The sequence below is a fragment of the Zonotrichia leucophrys genome, chromosome 20 (genome assembly GCF_028769735.1).
Source record: "Zonotrichia leucophrys gambelii isolate GWCS_2022_RI chromosome 20, RI_Zleu_2.0, whole genome shotgun sequence".
NCBI classification, from domain to species: domain Eukaryota; kingdom Metazoa; phylum Chordata; class Aves; order Passeriformes; family Passerellidae; genus Zonotrichia; species Zonotrichia leucophrys.
The window spans coordinates 11,368,515-11,392,815 of record NC_088189.1 but is presented as its reverse complement, the minus strand read 5'-3'; the positions used below and the strand labels follow the sequence as shown (position 1 = coordinate 11,392,815).

The window sequence follows — 24,301 nt, the reverse complement described above, 5'->3', positions numbered from 1 at the left end:
ATTATTATTGTTTAAATGTAGCTGGATTAATTGCTCAGAAAGTGACTCGATACAAACCAATACCGTACTGTTCTTAATACCTGTAATCTCCGTGCTGGATCTCACTGCACATCCACAAGTTTCTATCATCAGACACACAATCATGGAATGGTTTGGCTTGGAAGGGACCTTAAAACTCATCCAATGCCACCCCTGCCATGGGCAGGGACACGTTTCACTATCCCAGGTTGCTCCAAGCCCTGTCGCACCTGGCCTTGGAAACTTCCAGGAATCCAGAGGCAGCCTCAGGTGCTTTGGGTACCCTGTGCCAGGGCCTCAGCACCCTCACAGGGAAGCATTTTTTTAGACCCTGGCAGTCTGAGGTCTCCCTGGAGCCTTCTCTTCTCCAGGTGAACACTTCCAGGTCTCCCAGCCTGGCTCCAGTCCCTGGGGCACCTCTGTGGCCTCCTCTGGACTCGTTACAAGAGGCCCAACTCCTCCTTGTGCTGGGATGCTGTGAGATGGATGCAGTGCTCACAGAGTGCTCCTGCTCCTTCCCAGCACCTGAGCTGGCCAGGAATATCCCTGTGCTGGGCAGAACATCCCCCCTTGTGCTGGTAGAGGAGACACTGAGCAGTTGGATGCAAGCTCCACTCTCAGCTTCCCTCCCTGCCCCATCAGCATTGCAGGATTAATGACAAGTCTGGCTTTTTATCACAAAGAAGTGTAAGATTGGAAATGCCAAAACTGCATTCTTATGTGAAGGCTGGCATTTCAGCTGATGAACTAAATAAGTCTGATTTAGGGTTATTTCTACCTGGGTATTAATTTGTGCTTATAATAGAAGCACCAGACATGTGCTGCCCAGTGCTGCTGAATGCAGCTTTATTTTATGTCTCAAAGCCATCTCCTAGCAAGTTGGATTTGTCACATCCTGGACAGGAGGATTATCCTCACAAGAGTATTACCCCTGTAGCTGAAAATTTCTGGTTCTTAATTTCTGTTTCTTCTTTCTTCTTACCTTCCTTATTTTCTGGCTGATGGACTGCACACACAGAGTACACTCTGGTTTTTAGCTGTTTGATGTTCTTGCCTCCTCTTTGTGAAGACATGCTCAAGCTAGCTTTAAACTGCCTGTTGGAAGCATATCCCAGAGGAGAATTGGATACAACAGGAAGAAAAACATCCCTATATTTAATGAATTTATTCAGTGCCATTTGCAGCATTTATAGAGTTTCAGTGGCTGCACCGCTAAGGATGAACAGTCCCTGCATTTGAGAGCTAGGCTGGTATAGGAATAAAGCAGACTGGAGAGGTGACAAGCACGTTGCTTTGCACCCTCATTCCTGGAGATTAAAATCTTCCTTTAGGAAGGAATAGAAAGGAAGGAACCCCTTTTAGTGAGTGATCAGGTGTGTGTTTGCTTTGACAGTGAAGAAACTCATCATGGCTTTGTAGTTTGACCAAATTATTCCCAAAGTCTGTTGTGGTTCCAGTGCTACATTTCCATGCCACTTTTCTTTAGATATAAATGGATTAAACAGTAATGTTAATTGATATATTTATGCATGGGCTTGTAAAACAGGATTTCACACTTTCTGAGACGCAACTGCTAGGATGTCAGGCCATCTAAAGCTTGGAATTCTGCATGAGCCTGAGTTTAGATGTGGCACCTGGGGCATGTTTTAGTGGTGGGCTTGGCTGTGCTGGGTCAACACTTGGGCTCAATGATCTTAGAGAGCTTTTCCAACCTTAGTGATTCTGTGATTCTAAGATTCTACAACAACATTTCTTGTACCACATCTGACACAGATGTTTGTGGGGTCAGCACTAGGGTGCTCCTAGTATTATTATTTATTGATCTGTAGCCCCTAACATCGATGGTGTGAAGGGATTGTATGATGGGAGAGCCTGCATGGTGCCAGGGTTGTTGCTTTGCTCTCTGGAGCTTGGTCACATTGCTCTGATGAGGCAGCCTGTGAGGGCATGGCTTATTCAAACTGGCTCTGATGAATTTATCCCAGCCAAATGCAAGTCTTGTTGCAGTAATACCTTTGAGAAAAAATTGAAGTTAAAGTGCTCTGAGTTGGTACAGAAATCTCCTTATGCTGCTCCCTGTATAATAACATTAACTTGGGCAGGAGTTGCTGTGTGAGTGTATAAAGAGATTTGTGCTCTGTGGGTAATCTATAACTTAGAACTGTTCTCAGGATTTTTAACTCCTTAATTAATGTGTCCAGTTGGCTTCCTATTAAATACACATTCCTGGGATCAACTTTATCAGGCAGCACAGTCATGAGTACAAAGTGTGAAAATCAAACTCTGATATCCCATCATAGTCCCAGTGTGGTAAAGAACCACTCTTTCTGTTTTGTTTTAATTTCCAAACAGTTGATGCTCAGGGTGGCTATTTAACATGAGTCTCTTCTGTGTCACTGTAATGATAAATTTTGATCCAAATATATAACTTTTGGTTCTTATTTAAAAATAGTGTCTTGGGCCTCATGGTTTCCTTTCTGGCATATTTGGGGATGGGAGCCTCTGCAGCACCCTGCAGCACCACAAATCACTGCAAACAGAAAAAATTGAGGGTTCTAATGTGGAACAAGAAATCAGAAAAATTTCATCAGAACTTAGTTCACTCAGAGTGTCTGAGCTGTGCCTGATGTACCTGCTATGAATTGGAACTTGCTTCTAGCTGTTTTCTCAGGGATTTTTTTAACATTTGCATGTCAATTCATGCAATTGGAAACTCACTCTGACACTATCAAGTCTCATTGCTTCATATTGCTACCCATTATTACATAAAATCTTCCTTTCATACAACTACTTAGGTTGACTTTGAAAACTAAAAAGACTTTTTTTAGCTACATTTAGAAGATTATTTTTTGCTGGCATTTGGAAATGCAAGAGTGTATTTTTATACTCTACTGGAGGTTGTTTGGCCATCATTTTCCAATGGAAATAAGAAAATAAAGGTAGACAGCTCTTTCTCCATCCATCAGCCATTTTCCCCCAGGATCTGATCACTGGATTATATCATGTTTGCTTTTGGTGCTTCACCAGAACTGCCTGATGTGGATTAATTACCTCTCACCCAGCTGAAATTGTGGGGCCATTGGGGGAAGAAATGAAATTTATGATTCTTGATTGATCTTATTGCCTGTCTTCCACATCGAAAGTACCACCACTACTCTGTGGCCCCAGGAAAAAAAATCTTTCCTGTCTGGAAGTGCTGGAGGTAAAACAAACAGAAGGCATGAACATGAGCACCTGAGCAGAGATGAAAGGCAGTGAGATTTGCTGAATTAAGTCACTCTTGTGCCTGAAAGCCACCAGTGCCATACATCTTGTGACTATGTTGAATATGTTAAATATGTTGAATATGCCTTGTTGGGATAATGGGATGTCAGCAGGACAAAAAGGCTTCCAAAATTTTAATTTTCTTCAGTGCAGAGGGCAGAGTATGCCATGCCATTGATGTGAATGAAACTGGAGTACAAGGATGCTCCAGAGCAGGATTTCTGACTGGAGTACCTGGGCTTGGCCTGTTTTCCATATGGATTCATGCATAAATTGGAAAATTTAGCTGAGGAAGAACACAGCAGCACAAATGGAGATGCAGGCTAAGCCTGCAGACACACAGCAGCTGGCACATCTGGATTTGCCCACGATGGGTGGTGGTACCCAGCCAGTGAGCTGTGCTGTTCCCTGCAAATTCCCAGGCACTACTCATGGGACAGATCACAAATTAAAACCCCAAATCTTGTTCTACTACAGCAAAAAATCCCCAGTGTGTTCTGCAGTTCATCATCCTGTAAAACAGACACAAAGAGTGTGTTGCTCCTTATTTCATCAAGAATCCTGTTCAGTTGCTTAAGTTACAGCATAAAGTTATTCCACATTTTTACTGCTTTTTGCTACTTTCTCTTCACATAATTTCTGAGTGAAATAATTCCATTTGGCTGATTGATTCAGGAATTTGACTGTCACATTCAAGGCCTGACATTTGAAAACGCATGGTAATGGACTTGAAATGTGTTGCTGTAAGTTTTAAAGTGATTTTTTGTAATGTTGAGGTGGAGCACTAATATCCCTTTGGGTAAAATCTATTGCCCCTAGGAACAATATTTCAAAGTTCACTAATATTCATGACTGCCTTCCCCTTGTAATTGCATCACTGAAAGAAAACCAATGTGCTTTACAGGCTGGTTGGAAACAGCTTTGCAAAGATTTTTACAACACTCTGTGACAAAAAGACAAAAGTAGTTCCAGAGCAGATGAATCTGGCTTTCTGGTCCCATCTCAGAGTTTCTGGTCCTATGTCAGAGTGGCTTTCTGGTCCCATCTTAGAGTGGCTTTCTGGTCCTATCTCAGAGTGACTTCCTGGTCCCATCTCAGAGTGGCTTTCTGGTCCCCTCTCTGGCTAACCCTGATGTCCCTGGAAGTTCAAAGGCCATCCTTGCTCACATCTGTGCAGGGAAGAGTGCAGGGCTGCCCTCAGAGTGCAGAGAGCAGCTGGATTGCCCCCCTGGCCTGTTTGTGTCAGGATAGTTCCTCTTAGAGCTCAGTAATCAGCAGCTGGTCAAAAATGCAAACTGGGAGTGCAATTATGTATTTAAATTCATTGTTTTACTTCATGTTGAGCTTCAACAAAGCTCATGTTCATGCTGGTAGTGGGGCTGGGGCTGACTGATGCCACCTCTGATAAGTTTTTAGACTGAGGGCTGTGATGAACTGTGGTCTGAATATCCCTGCCACACACAGCACAGGAACCATTCTCCCAGTTACAATTTATATAATTTATAAATTTTGTCATTTATACATTATAAAATTACCCTGCTGGCATTCTAAGCTTGCAGTAGTGTGCCTTTTCAAGTTTGAGGAACTGAGGCCAGTTTTGCCTGGTGACTGCCCAGCAAAGCTCACCTTGTGAATGAGAGGAGCACCAGGCAACTGCTGGCTACACCTGCCTCCCAAAAGGGGAGCAAGAGCCTGATTCCAGGTGCTGCATTACTTGTGATGTGCAGCAAACTAAAATTATGTGAGTCCGTGTCCCAAAGTGAAAACAGAGGGTTGACAATCAAAAAATCTTCCTTTTTGTTTTTATTTTTATATTTATTTTTATTTTGTCTTGTTTTGTTATGAGTCTTTTTCTTTGGTTGGTTTGGATTTTGTTTGTTTTGGTTTTTGGGGTTTTTTTTCTGTTTATTCATTTTTTTTGGTTTTTTTCTTGCAAGCAGAGCATTTACAGAAAAACCTGTAGTGAGGAATGAATTCAAACCAGCAAAATGAGACTTTCACCATCTCTTCACCACCCCTACCACCACCATGTTTTAACCTCAACAGGGCTAGAGGTGGAAATTGTGTGTTTGCAATTTGAACTGCTGATAAATCACTAATCATATCAAAAATTAGCAAGCAGCTCACCAGATAAAGAGGAGATAGTTTCTGCAGACTGTCACTTCTCAAGGATAAATAATGTGTTTTACAGGGAATATGTTTCAGCCAGAATAATTAGGGGAAATACAGATGAGAGCTGTATGTCTGATGGAGTTACCCTCTCAGAGGACCCTCTTGAAAATAGTATCTGTAATGGATGTTATGGAGATTTGAAAGAAAATTTGAAACATGCGACTTTTTATCTGCTTTTGATGTTACATTCAGCTGCTTTCATCTCAGAGGATAAAAGTAATTGAACAATAATCCCAAAGAGAGTCAAATACACAAATCAATAAACTGCTCTCACAGGAGAATTTATTTTGATGAGCACACTGGTACCTCACACTTCCCCAGGCTGTGAGGTTTCCATTCAGTGTCTTGTTCTCTTTAATACAGATAGTGTGTGCCCTGATTGGGAACATAAACAGTGAATGAGGCAGATCTAATCACTGAGTATCACCAGACTAAAAACAGCTTTCTTCCTCCTTTGAGTGACATCCTAAATCTTAATTGAGTGTTGAAAGCTTGGCACTGTATTTTTATTTTTGAGCTCTTTTGGGAAGCACAATGAAAGCCAAGGGCTAGTGCTTCCATTAGACATAGTGAGGATGCAGGCTGCTGTTAGGCAAGAGTGTTTTCCTACCTTGTCTGTGATGTACAGAGGAATTTTTCATCCATTGTATTCCTTTACTCTGCAGTCCTTTCCAGTAATTTTGGATTTTTTTAAAAATCTATTATGATTTATTCTTCTGAACTTTTTATATGCATTCTTTAATAAATCCCAGGGTGGGTCAGGCTGGAAGGGACCACAGTGGCTCATCTGGTGGCACTCCCTGCTCAGGCAGGGCCATCCCAGAGCCCAGGGCACAGCAGTGTCTGTGTGGCTCTGGAATATCCCAGGGAGGAGCCCCCAGAGCCCCTCTGGGCTCTGCTCAGGGCTGGCTCTGCCCAGGGCAGCAGCTCTGCCTTGGGGCAGGGGAATGGCTGAGATCAGCCCTGCCCAGGGCTCTGGGGCCATGGCTGGGCCTGCTCTGACCTCTGCACACAGGGATGGATAGACAGACAGGGACAGACAGACAGGGATGGACAGGGACAGACTGGGCTGGGATCAGCCCTGCCCGGGGCTCTGGGGCTATGGCTGGGCCTGCTGTGACCTCTGCACACAGGGATGGACAGACAGACAGGGACAGACAGACAGGGATGGACAGGGACAGACTGGGCTGGGATCAGCCCTGCCCGGGGCTCTGGGGACATGGCTGGGGCTGGGGTACATGGGGATGGACAGGGACAGACAGACAGCGATGCACAGAGACAGACAGACAGGGACAGACTGGGCTGGGCTCAGGCCCTGCTCAGGGCTCTGGGGCCATGGCTGGGCCTGGAGCACACGGGGATGGAGAGGGACAGAAAAACGGACACACAGGGATGGACAGGGACGGACAGACAAGGATGGACAGACAGGGATGGACAGGGACAGACTGGGACAGGCAGACAGGGACAGACAGACAGAGACAGACGGGGCTGGGCTCAGGCCCTGCCCGTGCTCTGGGGCCATGGCTGGGCCTGGGGCAGGGCCTGGGCCTGCTCTGAGCTCTGCACACAGGGACAGACTGGGACAGACAGACAGGGACAGACAGACGGGGACAGACAGGGACACTCATTGACACCCAGGACAGCCAGGGCTGAGGCCCCTCTCTCTCCCTGGGGCTCCTCTCCAGCTGAGCAGCCCCAGCTCCCTCAGCCTTTCCTGGGCACGGAGCTGCTCCAGGCCCTGCCCCAGTTCCAGGAGCTCCTGGCCCTGCTGTGCTGAGGAGCCAGAGCTGGGCACAGCACCCAGAGGTGCGCCCAGGGCTAGGCACAGCACCCAGAGGTGCCCCAGGGCTGGGCACAGCACCCAGAGGTGCCCCCAGAGCTGGGCGCAGCACCCAGAGGTGCGCCCAGGGCTAGGCACAGCACCCAGAGGTGCCCCCAGAGCTGGGCACAGCACCCAGAGGTGCCCCCAGGGCTGGATCACCTCCCTGGATGTGCTGTCAAGAGCTCAAGAGGTTTAGGACAATTTGGCTGTTCCAGTAGTGCTCTCAAAGCCACTGTTTCATCAACTTTAGAAGGTCCTTCTGCCAGATCAATAAGGAGAACCAGGAATATTTTTTTTTTTTTTATATATATCTGTTGTTGAAGAACATGATTCCGAGGGAATACTGAGAACTTCTCTTGCAGGTTGCACAGACATTAAAAGAACCCACAGTTACAAATGAGAGAAAACATGTCTTAAAAAATAATTACTTTTTCTGCTGCTCAGAATAATTGAACAGCCTGTGTAGAGGAAGCCTCTCTTTTACTCACTATTTTGATTACCTTATTTATTTTATAGAGATAATTTATGTTTTGTTAGGATCTAGCTTCTGTGTTGCTCTGAGTCTCCTCCACTTAGTCCATTTGAGGATAACAGCAAAGCACACAGAGGAAGAGATAATAAAAATAAATGCATGTATGTGTTAGTATAACAAACAGTTAAAATAAATATTTTATTGATGCATAATGAAATAAATTTGTAAAATATGCTTTTTTACTTTTGGTTGGCAAAAAACCAGTGGCTTACCTGCTTTCTAATCTCACTTTCATTAGCATATTTAATTAAGCTGTTGTATTTAATCATCAAAATGCTCAGTAATGTACATTTTGTTCCCAGCCATGGAATGCCACCGCTATGTGTATCCATGATAGATATTTTTAATAAAATCAGTAATTACCCTTTATTGTTCTTTTAAATTGTTATTTTTTAAGTGTGTTAGGGCATAACAGGTTTGGGGTATAAAGAAAGCAAGCTCTCATTTTGCCATTTCATAATATAATGAAAAAAAATTTCCTTTAAATAGATGCTAATAAACCTTTTTTTAAAAAGCAGTGCTTAATTATCTTGAAGTTGTTTACAAGTGGAGCTTTGGCAGCTCAGCTCTGGCTGTAGCAGTGCTGGGAAGGCTGTGCTGCCAGCTCAGGTCCTGCTCTGCACAGCCTCTGCTTTCCCTGTGCCCTTGGCCAGCCCCTGGATTTGGTCTGGGAGTGTGACAGGCACATTCTGTAACAAATGGAGGGGTCCAGATTGATCTGGGACTCATTTAAGGGCATTGGAGTTGTTTTAAATTTGTTTTGTTTGGTTCTGTTTAGCAAAGTAGAAGTCTGAGACTAGAGGATGTTTTTTGGGATTTGTAATGTATCAAATGTTTTCATTTTTTATAGATATTTTCAAATCTTGACTGTCTTTCAACTAAAATTTGCAACTGAAACAAAACCAGATCAATAAAAAAATGAAGGGTATTTGCAGTGAACTGAATTAAAATGATAATGTTAGTTGTGGAGAGAGCTCAGTCCCTGACTTGCCTAACCACATACTCCATTATCTAACTTATTTCCTATTTCTTTTATAATAGTGTGGCAGTTTTCTTTTTTCTTTATTGCTCAGAGAATGCCCTAAAATAGCCTGGTTTAGTTTATCAGCTGTAATGACACCTATTTCTTTGTACATGATTTGGGCTGCAGTGATTGAAGGCCTCACAAACAGATTGTTTGTTCTCTGGTGATTTTATTGTGTCAGTCTCACTCCTTTCTTCTCTTTTCTCTGTTGCAAGTCTTTCAGAACACCCCTTTCTGTATAATTGCCTACTTTCAGCTCTGTCTGTGCTGCCTTTGGACCAGTGATGATATCTGAAGTGGCTTAAAAGAAAGCAAATTTAGATCCAGATATTAGGGAGATGTTCTTTCCTCAGAGCCAGGCAAAGCCAAAACACTTTCACAACACTGCAAGACTAGTGATCTCTGTTTAATCAGTGCTTTCATCTGTCATGTCTGCAGAGGTATTTATCCCACATTTTGGCTCAGAAGCATTGAAACGTGCTGGGCAGCAGCTGAGGGCTCAGCAGAGGAGCTGTCACAGAGGGACACGTTGCACTCGAGGCATGGACAGGGCTGTCCATCACTCGGAGATGGCTGTGCTGGGACAAGGCTGGGGAAGGTGTTTGTGGGACAATTCCTCTGGCAGGATGATCAGCACACGCTATGAAGGGGCTGGGTTTACCCTGAGCCACCACAACCCCAGTGAATTTTGCATTTAAGGTAAACTTCTGGATTATTTTTTGCTCTGTTTGCTTTGCTGCATTTTTTGATAGTAAACGTGTTTCCCTAGACTTGTTTCACCCTGTGGAAATTAAGGGAGGAAGATGAGGGATGGGGAATAAAGAGGAGAGAGAGAAGGCTTCAGCTTTTATCTAACATCCTGAATAAATCATTGTTGGACTCATTTCAGTTTGGTTTTCCATCCATAGACCAAGAACACTGTATTTGAAAAACACAAAGGAAACCTTCTAACTGCTGATTGCACCACAGGTTGGTTGGGCTTGCAGCACCCTGCTCCAAAGGAAGATGTCCCTGCTCATGACAGGGATGTTGGAATGAGATTATCCTCAAGGTGCCTGCCAACCCAAGACTTTTAGACATTCTGTGATTATGAGTTTTGTTGCTGTTGCTTGAAAAATGGCCACTGTTTCAGTGTTTTGTGGGAGTGAAATATTCTGTGCACTTCACTCTGTGATGATGCCAAATTTATATTTTGTAAATAAAAATTAATTTAAATTTTTCCTGGGCTACAGAGGGAGGCTGTACCGTGCTGGTAGTTGGGAGAACACAGCTTTTGGTGGCATTACCAGCTCCCAGTGCACTCAATTTTCTCCTTATCTCCTTCCAGTCTGCCTGGAGAATGGGCTGGGGACTTTACTGGGGTGCCCAGATTCTGGATGGCCTGTGCTGGTTGGGGTGATGAGAGGAAGACAGAATTCATAATTACACCTGTTTTCTCTATTTCTGTATCTGAAAGTATCAATTCAAGACTCACACAAAGCTGCTGCTCATGGCACGCTCCTTTTTCTTCCCTTTGTGCATTCTCAGTCTCTGTAACCTGCTGCTGGGAAACAGAATTTAATCAGTGCTCTGCTAATAAACTGTGCCTGCTGCTCTCCACAGGGTCAGGGGACACGGGCACAGGGCTCCAGATGAGGAGGGACGTCTCCACTCGCTGTCCTGTCTTTACTGACAGCAGCAATTTCTTGCAATTAGGCTCCTGCAGCAGGTACTTAACCCTGGGGCAGCAGCTGATTGTCTGTGTTTAACTTCCCTGCTCGATTTGAGCTCTGTGTTCAAACCCCAGTGTCCCCCCACGGCTTCCTTTCCTCTCTGTTCTTCCCCTGGTGGAGGGTTACAGAGCTCTGACAATTATTATTGATAATCTAAAGCACCCTTTTCTCTTCTGTGCCTCACCTTGAGAGAGAGGAGGGCTGAGAACAAAATGAGCTCCGTGACACTAAGGAATGAGCAAAACTGGCCTAAAAAGTCAGCTTTTCTGTGAAATTCTGATGCAGGAAAAGCAGTCTCTGGACATTGTTTGCTCAACAATGGACTGAGAACGCACTGAAGGATCACTGGAGAGTTTGTTCCATTCAGGCCACCAGAATCATCAAATCATTTAGGTTGGAAAACCTGGGACTGTGTTCACAGGGGTCCGAGGATGACGGAAGAGATGAGGATCTGACTCCATGTTTCAGACGGTTTGATTTATTATTTTATTATATATATTATATTAAAACTATACTAAAAGAAGAGAAGAAAGGATTTCATCAGAAGGCTAGCTAAGAATAGAGAAAGAAAGAATGAATAGCAAAGGCTTGTGTCTTGGACAGAGAGTCCGAGCCAGCTGACTGTGATTGGCCATTAATTAGAAACAACCACATGAGACCAATCACAGATGCACCTGCTGCATTCCACAGCAGCAGATAATCATTGTTTACATTTTGTTCCTGAGGCTTCTCAGGTGGAAAAATCCTAAATAAAGGATTTTTCATAAAATATGTCTGTGCCAGGAAAACCCTTTAAGATCAAGTCCAAGTGTTGGCCCAGCACTGCCAAGCCCCCTGTTAAACCATGTCCCCAGGTGCTCTACACCCACATGTGGTTTAAATCCCTCCAGTGGCTGTGACTCTAAAAGCTCCCTGGGCAGCCTGTTCTGACACCTGACCATCCTTTCTGTGAAGAATTTTTCCTCATATCCAATCTTAACATCCCCTGGATGTTCTCTCTGCTCCTGTCCCATTCCCTGGAGCACAGCCTGAGCTGGGGCTGTCCCCTCCTGTCAGGAGCTGTGCAGAGCCACAGGGTCCCCCCTGAGCCTCGTTTTCTCCAGGCTGAGCCCCTTTCCCAGCTCTCTCAGTGACTCCTCATAGGGCTTGAGCTCCAGACCCCTCCAGACTTGCACACCGCAAGGATTCCAGAAAGGCTCCTGCCTGCTGAGTGTTTGCTGCAGCCCACCAGAGTAATGAAAGGTAGCACAGCATCAGTGGGTGATGAGGTATTAAAAAACCCTGTTCAGTCCTTGACTTTGACGTGAACGTTGTAAATGTAATTAATGGTTCGACCAGGCTGAAACAGAAATACAGCATTTGCACAGTGAAATCCCAGAGACTGCAATTTTCCTTGCGTGGGTTCAAGACTCGTTTCAGATCTGTGGCAGCTGTTTCATTGTTTAAGCTTCTTAAAAATGTCTTTTTTTTCCCCCAAGCTCTTGGGACATATAGAAAATTTTACTTCAGGGTACATAGTTTACACCAGTATCTGATCTCCTAAGTATTCAAATTGCTGGTCGTTTTCTATCTTGCTTTGGTAGGTGTCTTTGTATAGTTGAAGCTGATATATGTATTAGCAGCTTTTATTCCACTAACCAAGTGCAAAGTTACTACTTTTCAGATATTTTCTTGCATTATTTGGAAGCTATCATCTCAAGAATACAGAAATGGAGACATTTGTCCAGTTTCATATATCAGCACTACCAGAGAATTGTACATGAATTATAAATTTCCCTTATCTTTTGGAAGAAAACATTATGAAAAAGGTGATGTTAGGTCCCAGGAATAGCTACAAACCTTTTGAGACTGAATACTCACAGAGCTAATAGGCAGAAAGAATTATACAGAGAGGACAGTAGGACCACTGCCCTTTAAAAACAACAATACAAAATCTGATCCTAAAAAAGGAGGTTTCAATGGCTTCTGCTGTGGAGGAAATCAGTGTGGCAACAGGAAAACATTTTCAAAATGGTATAGTCTCAGTATTCAGAAAAAAAAGGAGATTGAAACTGGAGAGAATATAAAGCTTTCCAGGGCCAGCTTCTGTTTGTTGATTTAATTCCAGTTTGGTTTCTCCCTCTCTGAAACTAAAATTTAAGTAGCTTTTACTTACTTATTCTCCCTCTACTTAAACATCTAGACAGCCACCAGATGTGTATCTCTACACTTGCAGGGACACCTCAGGGCATGGGTATTTGAGACCTGGTTTAGGACTGTCAGCCTGAGAACAGATGGTTCTTGGGGGAAATGTGGTGTAGTGGGGTCTGCACTATGGGTTTTGCCTTCTTGCTTTGTAACCAAACTCATCTGTGGTTCACAGGCTGGTTACTCAATCTGAGGCTGTTTCAAACTCTGTGTGTGTGATGGAGCTTGCAGCATTTGCAGCTAAGTTTTGAGCAGAATTATAAGCTGGTTGCAAGAATCTTCTAACACTTAGGGTTTGGGGTAGGAAAGGAAAGGGCAAATGTGGACAGGGTGAGAAAGGAAGCTAAAAACTGCAAGAAATCTTCCCTTCCCAGCTTGGGCAGATGACTTGGTGAGGCGATGATCAGGTTGTTTCTTACTCACAGGTATAGTCAGCCCATCTGACATCCATTAACCAAACACCCCCTAATTGCTGATTCACTCCATAACATGACTGATTTAAGGGCAATATTTGTAATTAAAAAGAAAAAAAAATAATCAATATAACATTACCATGCTTGTGAACTGCCATTTTTAGCTGCCTTACTGCATTTTTGTGAAAGGTTTTTGCCTTATCTCAGCCACGTTCTGAGTTGGGCTCTGCAGTTTGAGTGGTTGGTGTAATGCAGACTTCAGGAGGGCAAATATCTGCATTTGCTTTTGCTTTTCTTTCCTTTGGATGCATCTTGGAATGAGACTTGGGATTACTGTTTCAGAAGCTGAGTATTTTCAGAGAACCATTCTTTTGTTGACCTAATTTGTCTGTACAATTCATCTGCAGAAACATAAATTTCAGGGATTTATAGAAAATGAATGTTGAGCACCTCATGCTAGGTATATATGTGTATGTTCATGCATAAAAATTTCCTAATTTCTAAATTAATCTTTTTTTTGTTTGACACACAGAGTTAAGGACTCACTTTTAAGAGGTGTTTTCTGGATGCTGAGAGATTGACATGATTTATAGGGAAACCTAAAACATTTGCTAGCTTTAGACCCCTGGTCTTTTAATATCCATCCCATTTCCAAAGTGTCTGCACATGTGAATATCTATAAAAGGATGCAAATACTTTCCCACTGCCAGTCCTTAGGGGATTTTTAGCAGTAATACAGAATGTGCAGGTTGTTAAAATGTATTTTCTGCTTATGCATGAGTAGATTGAAGTCAGGGTGGCTGGTGCGTGCTTTACTTTCAAGAATTACTAGAAGGGTTTTTTTACACTTTAATTATCTCTCAAAGAGGTGTGACTGGTATTCAGGAATCCTTCCAACTTTTTTGTTCCCATGAAAACATTTTTTTTGTAGGCTGAAGTCGTGAGAGACTATGAGAAGAGGGAAGAACCCTGAATTGTGCTATAAATTAAGAAACTTTATGTGAAATTATGTATTTTCTGATTACCTTGTTCAGATATATATTGAGCAAAAGAGCAAATACTAGTTGGAGAAATGTCAGATAAACAAACCCTGACATCTGTAGAATTTTTATGGTCTGACTTATCTCAAACACTGATTTTACTCAGTCATCCTTCATTCTTTATATCTACATGTCTAGTGGCACATGCATTTATATTTTATATAAAGGGCACAGTCTAGTCAGAGCATTTGAGTTAGGCTGTTAAAAATAAATTAAGGAACAGCAGGTGAAAATGATTCCTCCACATGAATATTCAAAGTTTACCTCAGCCAGATACTGTAGAAAGAATAATAAAGAGCAAAGAAACTTTGATGGGACCAAGGCATGGAGATGATCAGAAATTAAAGTTTTATTGGCACCAGCTTGAGATGACTCAGAAAGCATACTCAGGAGTGGCAGGATCTCATTGCCAGAACATCCACTATGGGTGTGCAGTTGGAGGGAAAACTTCCCCCAATGTACCCAGCGCTGTATTGCTCATACTTCACCATATCAATTAATACATTGATTTCTTCTTGAACATTGGCCTAGTCAAGCTTCTTCTTTCTAACATTTGTGTTTCTCCTGCTGCTCCCCAGACCCCGTGCACGGGCCGCAGAACGTGGAGGTGGTGGACATCCGCTCGCGGCAGCTGACGCTGCAGTGGGAGCCCTTCGGCTACGCCGTGACGCGCTGCCACAGCTACAACCTCACCGTGCACTACCAGTACGTCTTCAACCAGCAGAAATTCGAGGCAGAGGAGCTCATCCAGACCTCCTCCCACTACACCCTGCGGGGGCTCCGGCCCTTCATGACCATCAGGCTGAGGTTGGCCCTCTCCAACCCCGAGGGCAGAATGGAAAGCGAGGAGCTGGTGGTGCAGACTGAGGAGGATGGTGAGTTGTGGTGGGGCATACAATGTGACTCACTTGAGGTCACCAAGTGTGGTGGTGTTCACAGGGGCTCCCAGGATGAGGGAAGAGATGACACTCTTAGCTCCATGTTTCAGAAGGCTGATTTATTATTTTGTTATATATATTATATTAAAATGATATATCATTTACAATGTACATATATATATATGTATATTGTATATATACAATATATAATTTACAATATATATATATATGTATATTGTATATATATATAATATACATATATATATGTATATTAAAATGATGTAGCCTTCCCCCTATGACTAGCCACCCTCCTAACAGGATTGCAAAACCAACCCTCTGTCTCACTAGGCCACCTCCTGCCAGAAGCATTAAAATGATGTATTAAAACCATACTAAAAGAATAGAAGAAAGGATTTCATCAGAAGGCTAGCAAGGAAAGGAAAAGAATGATTATTAAATCTCGAGGCTGCGCAAAGCCTCGACACAGCTGGCTGTCATTGGTCACCAGGTAAAAGCAGTTTCACATGCTGGGTAAACAGTTCTCCAGATCACATTCCAAAGCAGCAAAACATGGAGAAGCTGAAGCTTCCCAGCTTCTCAGGAGAAAAAATCCTGGTAAAAGGAATTTTCCTAAAATATGTCTGTGACAGTGGGGTTGGTTGGTTGGGTTTGGAGGGAAGAATTGTCTTTAAGTTGTAAATAACAGCATAACCCTCTGTCCTACAAGACTGGTGCAGCTTCTCTGGACAGTGTGTCTGTTTTGTGTGTAAAACTTGTAGGCTTAAATGATTTCCATTTCACAGCTGTGTTCTTGAAAGGGTGAAGGTCCCTAAAATGCTTGAGCATGACAGACACCAGTCTGAGAAGATGTTAAAGAGCTGTAGGTTTAATTCTTGGTGTTCTGAACCACCCAGCAACTTCCTTTGTCATATGGGCAAATGCAATCCTGGTATTTATTGATTTTTCCTGTGCCTTCACTAAAAATAAGGCATCCCAAAAAATGTATAGTTCCTTCTTTTCCAGAGTATAGCTTTTCTTAAAGGTGATCTTCTGGACATCACATTTTATAGAGATCTCAGAAGCAAAATTAATTGTGGGTATAAAAGAAGGGTTGTGGATATAAAAGAACAGTTTTCTAGAGGAAATGATGGAAAGTTTCAAAGTGTTGTTATCCCACCGGAGCTATTTCAGACCAAGGACTAAATTCCTCTGCCTGGGCTGTACAAGGTGCTGTCCTGAGTTTCTCTCAGCTGAAAGTGGCTCCTTCAGCCCCATATATCACATGGGGAGACACAAAAGGATGGCAGATATTTCAGAAAAATGAGCAGGGTTTTTATCAGACAGGCTTGGGAGTGCATTTAGTTGGTTATCTCCCATGGCATTAACATTTTGCTGGAGTAGGTGGATTTTTTTGAGCTGGCCTTGTAGCTGTAATGAAATATAAATCTTGCATTGTTACTTCACTAAGCAAATCAATCTTTCCTATGGGTAAAGGTGTGCAGCCCCTTAGCATCTCCATGCCAAGGTGCAGTCTGGCTGTTTAGGTGGAGAGTTCTGCTGTTGTGTGGGTGGAGAAGGACAAATTAAATTCCCTGCTGCTGCTCTGCTGTACTGGAATAAAATCATACTGAAATTAGCATCATATTTTCATGGATTCTGATTTTATTTGTCACATAGTGGTTACATTAGGGTATTGTTATTTGAACAAAAAGTTGAATAATAAGCCTTTCACATTGATAGTAGCTTGGTAATGGTAGTGCCTTGAGGGATTTTAATTTTTAATTTTATTTATTTATTTTAAACACTCTGCTTCCTGTCTGATGGCCTTTTGGTGTCTCATGTGAGTGCAGCTGGTGCTGGTGGAGTTTGTAACACAGTTTGTCTGGGTTCTTTTCCCTCTGCAGTTCCTGGACCGGTTCCCTTGGAATCTATCCAAGGAGGACCTTTTGAAGAGAAGATCTACGTTCAGTGGAAGCCTCCAAATGAGACAAATGGCATCATTACACTCTATGAGGTGAGAAGAACAGATTGTTGTCAAGGAATACGTGCCACAGGGCCTTTTTCATGTGTGTTTAAGGCAATCCTGAGCTCTGAGAGTTCTCAGCAGGTGCTAAAAGAAGCCTGATTAAAATAGCTAAGAATCTTCAAGATAGTCTGTTGCTACCACTGAAAAACTTTCCCAGTTCAAAAAAGAGAAAGATTTCTTTCCAATGTTTGTGGCAAATTGAGAGCCACACATTTCCCCATGTCTCAGTGCCCTGTTTCCTTCTGCAGTAGCTCCAAGGTCTTTGTTTTGCTTTTCTTTGGTTTTTTTTCATCTTGAGGTAAAACACTGCTAGGTTTTGTACCTACACTCTGTAGCTGATTCCTCTTTGCCTTCCACCTGTCACAGCACTTCCTGGCAATATCAGCAGGATGCAACCATCAACTCTTCTCTCTTTTTGAACGTTTCAGTGATAGTATTTATCCATCCCAACAATTTGTCTGATGACAAAGTAGAGCAGGTTATGGCATGATCACTGACCATCATGTGCTGAATAAGAAATAAACAATTAAATGCGATTATAGAGTTTATCAGAGATGGTGTTTCTTGTGAAACGTTACTGCTGCCATGTGCTCCTGGTGAAACTCTCCATGATGCCATGTACACCCAAATATGTGGAACAGTGTCATGGTTTGAGCCTGGCACAGAGCCAGTGCCCCCCATGAAAATGCCTCACCCTGGTGTCTGCTGTGAGATGTGACCAGGAATAAGCAAAACAGGCTCTAACTTAAACATAAAGACCACTTTATTACTTAAACTACAGGAAAATAGGGAGAGACTATAAGGAAAAAAAGAAAAAAATTGAAAACCTTACAAAAAAACCATTTTCCTCCTCCCCCACCACCTGACTTTCCCAATCCAATACATTCTCCCAAAACAACTGCCCAGCCCGGCACGACACTTTAGTATACTCAAACATCAGTTCATGAAGAGGAAAGGAGTCCTTCTCGTTCCATAGGCTTCTCCTGGAAACACACTGAAACCTCGTGTGCTTCTCTGTTACTTCGGCACCGCCCGGAAGAAAAAAAAGTCCTTCTGCCGCTTGTAACATCGTCCTTCCATGCCCAGTGCTCTCACCACCGAGACATGGATCAGAGCTGCTTTTAGGTGGTCTTTCAAGGATGCCTTGTCTCACTCCAAAAAGGCACAGTCTCTGCTTTTGGGACATCTGTCCCCCCCATATTTTTCCAACCCCCTGGGGCCGGGGGGTCCTCACGAAGAACCTTCCTGGTTTTGAGGCACTGCCTCCCCCTAAATGCAGTCTGTGTCACAGGAACAACTGAGTCCATAGCCACGAGAAAAGTCCAGCCAAAAGGCCACTCCAAATCATCTCTCCCCATCCAATCATCTCCACATTCTTTGGGCCAGGTCCTTATCTTATCTCATCTCTTATCTCCCTTCTTATTCAGCTTCGAGGAGGATTAGCATTTTTGCAAGGCCCCAATCATGCAAGAAAGGGTTAAAAGTTTTCAGTCTCTGTCTGTCCTGGGACGAGATGATACTCCCACACGTGCTGCTGCTGCGGCCGGCCGCTCTCCCTCCCGGAGGGGGGGGGGGGGGGGGGGGGGGGGGGGGGGGCTGCCCGATGTCTCGATGTCTCTTGGGGCTCCGCCACCCTTCCATCCTTGAAAGCCCCTCAACCCCCACCTCTGTCCAGGCCCCAGGCCTACCGCACGGCCGCCCCTCCCCCGCCCAGCAGCAGCGGGCTGGGCGGGGGAAGAGATCTGACCTCTTCGCCCGACGATGTCCCAAAGAGGAAGTGCCAAGGGCAGTGCCTTGCTTTTAACCCCTGTGTATTCTCGGAGGTGTGTCCAAACCCCACTGGCTACACCAGGTGTCAGTATGAAACCCAAAACCTTCATTGGTTTGACCACAGCTTCCCAGAATTCCCACTCCTTCCTGGTCAAACCATGACAAACAGGAATGTAAGAGGAGGGACTCTTTAGAGGATCATGTGCAATGAAATACAGTGCTACAAGAGAAGGTGAAGGCACTTGGACTAAATAGCAGAAAGTGGTGCACCAGTACTGGCTGAGCCCAGTTTATGGGTTCAGTATTTACCTCTGTAAGATTAGAGAAAGTAAAAATAATTTTGTTTTTATGGTGACATAAAACCCCTCACTGTGGCTTGTGCAGCATTTTCTGAGACAGAGGAGCAAGAATCAATATTTCACTCTCTCTTTAGTGCTTTTTTGTACAAACTCACTTTAGAAAAGCCACAGGTGCAAGAAGCAGCTCTGACACTGCCTCTTTCCTCTTCCCATCCAGCCTCTCATTTGGGACAGGGTGTCCTGTGATATGTCACTCCCAGATGTCCTTACTAGCACTGGCTCTCTGTCACAGTCACATGGGGAAAAAGAAGCAGGTTTAACATCACTGAGATCTTACACTCCATCATGAGCAAAGGATGAAACTTTCTCGGTAACTTCACTTTTAGGACATCATTTGGCTCACAAAGGCCAGCCAGTTTGACACAGCAACACTAAACAGATGAACGGAATTTCTTCTTGCTAATTTAGTGTCATTTCAGCCAGGCTGAAATCCTTGACTAAGTCTGGAGTCATTGTTGGTCACTGTTGAAACACTTGTGGAAATGTCTGTGGGGTGCAAATCATCTGTCAGTGCTGAAATAGAACCAGCCCTCATCATTTCATGATCTTTGAGGGTGTCTGTGTAAGGAATTAGGCTATAAACCTGAGTGTGTTTTAAAGGAATTAATCTGAATAGAATGTTATAAGCTCGTTTTTTTCTGGCAACACAGGTGACCTATAACAGAACATATTTTAAATGACCCAAGTCAAATGATGCAAATGATGCAAAAATAACTCCTTTTAATTTTTAAAGAAGCAGTTTCTTACTGAAATATTGCCTTGGGCTCAGCTTGTTGAAAGGACTTCAGCAATCTGAGTAGCTTTTCTGGCAGAGCAGCTGCCTGAGACACTTCAATGCCTGCAGGGTTGTGATGCATCATGACAGTGCCTTTGCCCCTGAAGTCACAGCATTGCTCCAGTCTCAGTGGAGGCACAAACAAATTTTTCTTTTCTGATAATGACTCTCTGCATATTTGGCAGCTGGAGACAAAGAGAAGTCAAGGTGAATTCAAGCTCTTCCCTCTTCCTCCTTTTCCTACTCCCCCTCACCTCCAAAAGGATGAACATCTGACTGCTAGAAACACCATGAGAATCAGAGTGCCTGGAGGTTGTCACAATGAAAATGTTGTCCACCCCTGTCCCTTCTTCCATATGAAAACTCCTACAGAAGCTTTCCATTGTCCATGGAAGCCTGAGACAAGTCCATCACTGTGACCGTGTTCACAGGGGTCTCAGGTTGAGGGAAGAGACGAGGATCTGACTCCATGATTCAGAAGGCTTGATTTATTATTTTATGATATATATTATATTAAAACTATACTAAAAGAATAGAAGAAAGGATTTCATCAGAAGGCTAGCTAAGAACAGAATAGGAAAGAATGATAACAAATGTTTGTGGCTTGGGCTCTCTGTCTGAGCCAGCTCACTTTGATTAGCGATTAATTAGAAGCAACCAATCACAGATGCACCTGTTGCATTCCACAGCGGCAGATAATCATTGTTTACATTTTGTTCCTGAGGCTTCCAGCTTCTCAGGAGGAAAAATCCTAAGGAAAGGATTTTTCATAAAAGATGTCTGTGACACATCAGCTGGAGATAAAAATACAGGAGAGCAGTTGCACAAGCCAGGGCACTCTCAGGGTGGTTTGCTCGGTTTGGAACATGGGGATCCATGCAGGTGGAACCCACACAATTCCAGTACACTGTCACTGGTGTCACTGGGAATTCTGCTCTGTCCTGGGAGGTTCAATGATCTTCCAGTGAATTTGAAGCTCTCTGGAAGCTCTGCAGTTGTGTTGCTGTTATTAGGGGAAAAAGCCACAAAGGCCTGTGAGCATTTATTAAAGAAAAAAAAAACCTGCAAAGTATTTATTAAGTATTATCACTTTATGAACTTGAGTTAGTGGTGTCAGGTCCTGCATTACACCTGGAGGTAGCTGGCTAAATTCACACATTAGAATTGTGCCACTGAGAGTCTCTCAACCCCCTCTGGACACAAACCCTCCTAATAAAAACAAATAAAACCTCACCTTCTCCTCCTAAGTAATAGTTCCCTCCTCACCATCACCATCACAATCTGATTCATTGTATCTGGATATTGTATTTTCCCTCTAATTCTCTTTTTAAAAAAATGTTATCAGCTTCTAAAATGCTTCAAAATAATCATGCTGTCTATTCTACTTACATCCCACTTGTTTCCCTTTGGGGCTGATTTTCTTCTCAGGTCCCTAATCATTCCTGCAGCTCCCTGCCAGATGTCCCCATAACCCAAATTGCTGTTGCAGTTTTCATATCCACTGCTTGGGTGCCAACTGGGCTGGGATTCAGCAGCACAACCTTCAGCAAGTCTTTTGGCAGCCAGAAGCACTAATTTCATAATGACTGCATGCTTCTAAAGAGCCTAAACAGAATGGAAGGACCTTAATGAAGCTTTTTGACTTCTACAAGTCTCTTCTGATGGGTATTTTCCTTCCAAATGCTATTGCTGCCTTTTAACAAAGCAAGAGTGTTGCATTTAAAAGGGGTTTAACCCCCTCTGCTTTCAGTTGCAGAATTAATTGTTTCACTGGGCACAGAAACAGCTGGATTTTTAAAAAGAAGGACCTTTCAGATCCCTTGTAATTGCAGTTCTAGATCCTTCTCGAATTGCAGTCTCTCTCTGGGGAGCAGAAACCTCTTGTTCAAGACAACTGGGAAAGCTCTGGGAATTACAAATCAGTGCTGGAAAGATGAGGATATGAGCTGGGTAGAAAGGGAGATGGAACAGATCATTCTGGGGTGATGCCTTGTGTAGGCTGCCCTAGAACAGACCTGGACAGAGCTAAGTAATAAAGCAGGGATTAATCAAAAGGATCTCCTCAATGGATGCACCTTGGGCAGCACAAGAGCCTAGCCAGGGCTGCACCCAACATGAACCAAAATGGCCCCAAAATGCACAACCAGGCATGGGGTCTGTCACTGTGATCAGTTCTGCTCCATTTGCATCTTGCAGTTCATTGTCCCATTCCAGCTTTAGCCCAGGCAGTCCCACCCTGCTTGTTTTTCTCTCTCCAGCCCACGGTGTTTGTGCTCTTGGGCTGAGATTTGGATCATTTGTCCTTGGTGCCCAGCTGGAGCAGGAATTGTTTTGTCTCCCTGCTCTGTGCACAGAGCTCACCATCCCCTCACGTGAACCCAGACCCACACACTAAAACAGCACAGAATCTAAAAAATATAAAAGCTAAAATCTGAGGCACCAGGGGAGCCCAGCAAAGCTCACAGGTGTGTGGTGAGACAGGAGGTGTCAGTCTGTCTGTCCATCAGGGAAGCCAGGGAGAAGCACAGCTGCTATTGGAAGCAACAGAGGGAAAGCTTAAAGCCTCTAACAAGTCCCCAGGTGGCTTCAAGGTGTGTAGGTACCTACAGGAGGCAGGCAGACCAATCTGTGCTCAGAAACCCAGCTGAGAGCAGAGCTGGGCTTTGCTGGTTCCTTGGTTTGGGTAAAAGGCTCCATGCAGATGGTTCTGCGTGTGACTCTCATGGAAGAGGCACTCTTACACTGATGTTGTCTTTATTATCCCTGGGAGCAGCCTGTGAGTGGCACAATTCAGTAACATCTCAGTATTCCTGGCCCACCATCAATCTCCTGGCACACTGAAAGCACCACGACTTGTTGAAATTTCTATTTTACATTTTTTTAACCAGTCCTGAAAAGCTGTTCTGCTTTAAAATCCCTAATAATCAAATTCTGCTCATTGTCCTCACACCATGTGGGAGTTAAGCTTCAAAGCCTTTGTGTACAAAGGCATGCAACAAAGATTTATTCCTTTTAATTTATTTTTTCCTAAGTGTGTGTAAAGTCAAACTACCATCAAACAGGCACTGTCATTGGGCTGCAAGGGCAAGCAATCTAATTTAAGGTCATGAACCAGCTTTGGCACTAAAATTCTTCTGCTTTTACATAAAATGAGGTTGTCTAAGATGTATGTTTAGTGCAAACTTCCATCTACAAAATTTTAGTAAACAAAACTTATTTATATCTTCATTTTGCTGTTTTGGGCAGCTGACAGCTTTCAGGTGCATTCTGTAAGTGATGCTGGCTTTTCCCTTTGTAAATACATTTTTTGTAAGTATTCTATTGCTCAGAATTGTCAGTTTTTAGAATATTTCACCCTTAAACATGAAGAAAAAAGGGAAAACCCACCTATCACTGCTGTCTGAAGTACTTGTCCCCTTGCTTGGGGGAAGGCAATTTTAGAGATATTGCGCTCCTAACAGCATTTAAAGGGTGGATCCCAAATTCAGCTTCTTGGCTGGAAAAATGGCTCCCAGACTGCTGAAGTCCTTTCAGTGAGCCATGCCTAAGGGCAGTGTTGAAACAGCAAATTGTCTTTTTAAACATTGTAAGATGCAGTCCTGTAATCACTTATGTCCTCATCCTTAGGATTGTTAAATCCCTGGTGGTTTTGGGGAAAAATAAGGATGTATTTGCAGCTTCTAACTAGCTACTTTTGTCAGTCACTGTTTCTGAAACGCTGTAAATCTCTATTTTGATGCCAGGAATAATAATACAAGGGACTTTCATACACAATTTCAGCTCTTTAATGGGATGCTTGGAGCCTAGTACATCTAATCCCAGTGGATTTGAGTTTAAATTGCACTTCAGAGGCTACAGATCCTCTTAGTTACCATGTAAAATTGCAGTCTGCCCTTCTTCATCTCTCCAGTTGCCAATATGCCATTTCTTCTCCATCACCTCACTCCCTTTTGCAATGCAGGAGAGGTTGTTACACGCAAACTGCCTCTTTAGAGAGTCTTGCATGAGGTCAGTATTTGTGGGATGCATTGCCTGTATTTATAAAAGGGTGGAAACAAATTTCTTCCACCCTTGACCCCTGAAAGTGCATGCTTATTATACCAAAAAGCAGGATTATCTGGTGTGATAGCTATGCAGGGATATGCATCCATTTCTATTCATAGCCCTTCTCTAAGCTGTTCAGGAAACCTGATTTTTTTTTAGATAAATTCTTTCCTGCTAAAAGATGTTGCAAGAAAAAAGGTTTCCCCAGAAAAAGCTGCAAGGGTTGAAAACTCAGCTTGGCTTAGTCATTTGTTTGTTTATTTAA

At 43.4% G+C, this 24,301-nt stretch overlaps 1 protein-coding gene across 5 annotated transcripts in view; it reads left to right on the top strand.

Moving 5' to 3' along the window:
• PTPRT (protein tyrosine phosphatase receptor type T) overlaps positions 1-24,301 on the top strand; it is a 482,418-nt gene that overhangs the window by 294,200 nt on the left and 163,917 nt on the right. For all 5 annotated transcript variants that reach the window (XM_064730049.1, XM_064730046.1, XM_064730048.1 and 2 more), the window contains exons 8-9: positions 14,763-15,059; positions 16,967-17,076. In XM_064730049.1, the coding sequence (XP_064586119.1) occupies positions 14,763-15,059; positions 16,967-17,076 (407 nt within the window). The remainder of the gene's footprint in view (positions 1-14,762; positions 15,060-16,966; positions 17,077-24,301) is intronic.